This window comes from Arachis ipaensis, chromosome B06, assembly GCF_000816755.2.
Source record: "Arachis ipaensis cultivar K30076 chromosome B06, Araip1.1, whole genome shotgun sequence".
Taxonomy (NCBI): domain Eukaryota; kingdom Viridiplantae; phylum Streptophyta; class Magnoliopsida; order Fabales; family Fabaceae; genus Arachis; species Arachis ipaensis.
The window spans coordinates 1,098,976-1,104,684 of record NC_029790.2 but is presented as its reverse complement, the minus strand read 5'-3'; the positions used below and the strand labels follow the sequence as shown (position 1 = coordinate 1,104,684).

Sequence of the window (5,709 nt, the reverse complement as noted above, 5' to 3'; positions counted from 1 at the left end):
CACGCAAGGGGCCGGGGTTGCGACTACTGACTAGGCATTTATGTTTAATTGGCACGCCAGTTAGGACCAAAATATGAGTTTAGACTACGAACTTTTCTTTAACCTTAAGTCACTTAACTTTTTAAGTTTACTAATTTCTATAAATATAAACTATACAGTGATACTACACTTACAAATATTTTATAATCAAATATAATTAAGTTTGGCACAAGTTTAATAAATAATATATATACGTTATCGTTTCTCTTTTTCTGTGTTTTTTTTATTATAGAATTTTTTGTTAGAGCTTACAAAAATTTATTGACCTGGTATCAAAATTTTTGCGCATAACACAAATTTATTGATATAACAAAAATTTATATATAACACAAAAAATTTTATACATAATATATAATTTTTTGCTATAAATATATTTTATTGGTTAGAAGAATTAATTATGATTTTTTAAGAATTTTTGTATTATTTACTAAATTTTTGTATTATATATATTATTGATTGAATGTCAATATTTATGATATGTAATCCTTCGAATTCTATGGTTGTAATGGATGGGTATCATGAAATTGTCAAACATTACTAGTTTCTACGAAAGCATAAAAATAAAAAACCAAATCAAACACATTTTAAATTAATATAATATAAACTCAAAATTGTGAAACAATCCCGTGAGGCGTAATTGAAAATTGGTTCTCCGCATATATATCCAACGGATGCTAGGGACCAGCAATTTTAGTGTTTTGTAACCATCAATTGGCCATCAATAATATTTTTAATGGTTTGAAATTATATTTAATAGTAAAAGATCACTCACTTTGTTTTGATGGTTAAATAATAGCCAGAAAACACAAAAGTTACTGATCCCTACACTTTTCCTATATATCGAGCAATTTAAGCAGTCAATTTGGCAAAATGGTAGGTTGATAGGTAAGAACTTTGGGAGATAGGTAGCGTGCATTTGCAAATTGATATAGGTAATCTACCTGAATTATTAACAATAATCATAGATTAAATTATCTAAACACAAACATTACCTTTTTTTTTTTTTGGATTAGATCATGTTACTAGTAATTGGATTTTCCACTAGTAATTTTATTAGATAACTAGTCAAATATCTAGAAAACCCTAGTATGACTAATCATTTGATTCCCTTTTTTTTTTTCTAACACAGTAATATTGTTAAAGCCTAAAGTAAAACCCAACGTAGAAGCAACAAATTTCTTACTTTTAACCAAACCAAATAATGATTTGGTAGCAGATTATAACAATTCAAAATTTGTGAGCCACATATTGCCATAACGAAATAGAAGTAAATAATATTTGAATTTCCACATCACTATGAGCCATCTCAATGCACATGCAAACATACCATCAAATACTACTTGATTGAAAATGCTGAATTGTAAAATTATTATATAATGTAGGAATATTTTTTAGGTAATCATCATTATCACTGTATGCCCTAGACACCACTTTGAAGTTCTAGAGACAGATACCTATATTAATAAAATTCTTAGTAATAAAATTCAGATATGAGAGAGAATCACTAAAACAAAAAATTTGCAATTTAGCCTTTTTTTTTTTCAACCAAGTGAAGCCACAAACACAACCATTAGCCAAATAGTACATTTCAAATCAACAACTATTGAGAATTGAAACAAGTTTCATAAAAGTTATACATGAAGCATTAGCATCAATGTTAGGAAATATATATACAAATATTCACACATTCAATTAAAAAAACATAGCATATTCCCCTTAACATGCTAATGTTTGATTGTATTTACAAATTTATCCCTTCATTATCTGCATCAAATTTTAAAAACAAAATGTCAACTTGATTTAATAAGAAAGTTGTGAATTGGCATATCAAAATAAAGGGTTCATACCTGTTATTCACATTTTTTCCAGACCTAAGTTGATTGAGTTGGTCCCTCCACAAAGCTGACACAAGGATATGGTGATAATTAACATCAGAACTTATGATTAGTTCATAGAAAAATATAAAGTTAAGAAAACATGTTCTGATGATGATCATTTAAGATACCTCATCTATCATAGCTTTTTTCATAGCTCAGCTTAAATTACAACAAACTACCCCATCGTTATACGATATTACACTCGACACTCCTTAATTTGTCATATTTACGCTAACATTTCAACCTCGGGAGGTTAGTGTAATTATTAGAAATCAAGGGGTGCCGTGTGTAAATATCGTCTAACATCAGCGAAGATCAATGTAATTTTCACTATACCATAGCTAAGGGAATATGGCATGCCAAGTGATGATGATACCAAATTCTTAAGAGATAATAAGTTCAATATACTCCAACAATCGAATTAATAATCATAAGAAAGCAATTACCGGCATCTTGATAGCGCTCTTCGTTAACAGCTTTCAGCATTTCATGCAAGAGATTGAACTCCTGAGTTTCAACACAAGGCTGACCACTTGGCCTGAAACAATTTCTTTTAGTTAATATACTTTTCTTTCAAAAAGAAGTTCAAAATCGCGAGACGGATTCCAAAACTCGCTTTTAAAGAAACAGAAATTCATTGTTTTCGACACATACAATACAACACAATCATATTGCTTTGTAATGTTATATGTTTCGAAAACATACTTGTCCAATTCGGCAAATATTTGACCGTCCAAAGGGAACTGCGTCGAAAGCTTTCCAGATTCAACTACTCTCATTCCATCACTGAATGCCAAGTATTTGTTGACTTGAATTGGCACCTACAACAACATTGATACAGAACTTAAAATCAACGATGAAAAATATTCAATTTCAACTAATGTAACCTCAAGATTTGGCTTTCGATCAAAACATTCTAAATGTGCATACAAGGACGTGATGATACTTCCCTCAACAGGAGAATGCAATATGCTGCAGAACAAGATGCATTCATATTTTGAAAGATTACCTTGCATCTTACTGCAATATTGATAGCATCCGAAGGTCGAAGATCAAAGCTCATAGACTCTGCCTCGTTTCCAACCTATACCAAAGTGTCAAACAACACTTTAAGGGAATTCATAGTTTTTGTTCCATTTAGAAGAGAAAGAATACAGAGTATACATGCCTTGGTAAGATACAACTGAGCGAAATATGCCTCATGAACTCTTCTTGTAACCCTGACATGTCTAACCTGCGCAAGAAGCCGGAAATAACGTCGTTCGGTAATTAATATCAGCACAGAAGTTCCATAGGACAATAACAAATGAAATCAGAACTGGACACGAATTCATAAGACAAACAAAAACCATACTTCGTAACCCATCTTGTCAACCATCTCCTTCACTACTTGATATAAAGTAGGCCTAGCCTGATACACCAACAAAGTAATTAGTATTAAAAACTCAAGCCGACAGAAGGAGACATATGAATAGTTATATATCTAGCACACTGCTATATTTGCATAAAAAACCACAACCTTTCCCGTTCTGGTAATCAATCAACTATAAATCTTGAACAATAAAAAAAACTCAGCTACATTTAAGGGTGATGCGGCAAAATTCAAATGAGAAAAGGACATACTATGGGAACATTGCGCATGGCTGCCATTAGTAAAACGCTCGGCATCTCCACTGCCAATAAAAACATAACAGAAATTTACATTGGAAAGGATAATATAACTATCAAAAAATGAGAAGTAACATTGCATTCTATCATAATCAGAGTACAGGGACTTACAAACAATTATCGGCAGAAGCAAGCCGGTGCCATCTTCCATCTTCAAAACAATAGCAGGATGTGGTGCATACTCTGGAAGATGCCCTCCCTGAGGATTGTTATGAACACATCGTAAGTGTCTTCCGTCCCTCATTTTGATTATGAAGCCATCTGCTCCGCTCTTCACCTCAACTGCTCAACCGAATTTGTATCCAGATACATTAATCAAAGCTTCTAGCACTAAACCAAATCAATTATTTTCCAAATACATTGATCTAATGATGTGCCAAAAAGTGACCGTGACAGATAAAAAGAAACGAAGCTAGTTATAGATGCTCTTCAGCATATGATCATACTAATAATAAAAAAGCAGCTCGGTGCACAAGCATCCCACGTTGACGCAGGTCCGGGGAAGAGCCGCACCCAAAAGATGTAATGTACACAGCCTAGAAAATCACATCAGTGGCTATTTCCACAGCTTGAACCCATGATCTCAAGATCACAGAAACTCAACCGTTGCTCCAAGGCTCCCTTCACAAATTGATCATACTAATACATGCTCATTTTTTAAATCAAAATTGTAGTAGCTACAAACAACATACCAGCTTCAACAATGCTAGAGTTGACATAATCTTCATCTTTCTCATTGAAATTCTCCGCGGCACTTCCACTGCTGTCATTCGAAGACGAGTTGAAACTACAATGCACTGCTGTCTTGCACTTCCTCATGTGCACATTGCAAGAAAGGATCCCTGGCTTTACTTTTGCACCACCGCCGCTGCCGCCACCGAGTTCCTTGAATCCCCAGAATTCACTTCTAACACAGCTAACATTCATTGGTCCAATCATAGGAAGGCTGAACAACCCTGCTAGTTTAGCATGAACAGAAGGGCACAAAACTGGTCCTTGCAGAGAACCCATCTTATAAACCCTAAACCCCCAAATTCAACAAATAAAGAATATTAGGCTCTTATTCGGTAACGACTTCGAGACACAAAATATCTGTCATCACTTTACAAAATTCTTTCAGGAAAGAGACAATTTCACATAGTTCTATATCTAACTAACTCTCTCTCTGAATAAATTTGTGAGATTCAATGTCTACTTATTGAGACAGTTTCAAAGCACAGTTTTATAGTCCAATAATATCTTTGAAAAATTCATTGATGACTAGCTAACAGTTAATCGATTTTCATACAAAACGTTTAAACGTTAGCATTACAAACAAAATCTACAATTAAAAAAAGAAAAACCCTACACAGCCAATTTTTTTCTGGCACTACTTTATTTCATATAATTGAAACTTCAATTAACGTAGTTGATGATCGCCTAAGAGAAAAACAAAATAAGGCTTGAACAATATTAGGTTAGCATGTGATTCTAAATTATGAAACAAATTAACAGAAAGCTGAGAAAATATGAAATGGATAAAATTCAAAAGCAAAAAAATCCACACCTGGAAGAGATGCAGGGTCAACAATCAGACGGTGTTTTGAGTCACAGCAAGAACAAGTAAAAAAATATATATATGTATATATATTCAGTTGAGCATGTTAAGATTTTTATTATTGATACATGGTTTTATTTAAAAAAGAAAAGGAAACATATGAAATTGGAAGTAAGAGGAAAGTGGAGAAAAGGAGGATAAAATGAAAATGAAAATGGAATGAATATGAATGAATGAAGAGAAGAGAAGAGAAAGGAAGATAAGAGATTACGTAGTTATGTGTGTGTGTGTGAGAGAAAGGCTGAAAGCAAAGCAAAGTATATTAAAGTAGTTTTCATAATTCATAGTCATCAATTCCATCATACATAGAAGATAGACAAGGTAAGAGCATGTGTGTGTCTGAATCAGAGACCATGAAGGCACAATTACACTTTTGCCCCTTACTTCTCTACTTAGTACTTATTTACTGTTAGTAAGTTAGTTTAGTTGTAAAATGTAGGGGTAAATACTAAATTGGTATTCGAAATATTTTTAAACTGACAAAATGGTATTTGATTTTTGTTATTGATAAAATAACTCCTTAAAAGA

General features: G+C 32.7%; 1 protein-coding gene across 2 annotated transcripts; it reads right to left on the bottom strand.

Moving 5' to 3' along the window:
• On the bottom strand, nucleotides 1,610-5,477 carry LOC107645266 (bifunctional nuclease 1). Of its 2 annotated transcripts, none has more exons than XM_016349255.2 (11): nucleotides 5,131-5,477; nucleotides 4,277-4,605; nucleotides 3,696-3,866; nucleotides 3,540-3,589; nucleotides 3,271-3,327; nucleotides 3,085-3,150; nucleotides 2,926-3,000; nucleotides 2,622-2,737; nucleotides 2,363-2,454; nucleotides 1,887-1,941; nucleotides 1,610-1,803 (listed from the first exon to the last, which is right to left on the bottom strand). In XM_016349255.2, exons 2-11 carry the CDS (start codon nucleotides 4,593-4,595, stop codon nucleotides 1,800-1,802), a joined length of 1,005 nt encoding a protein of 334 aa, XP_016204741.1. In that variant the 5' UTR covers nucleotides 4,596-4,605; nucleotides 5,131-5,477; the 3' UTR covers nucleotides 1,610-1,799. The 2 variants fall into 2 exon arrangements, with proteins under 2 accessions (XP_016204741.1, XP_020959304.1); XM_021103645.1 differs by having other exon boundaries at nucleotides 1,643-1,803; nucleotides 5,393-5,450.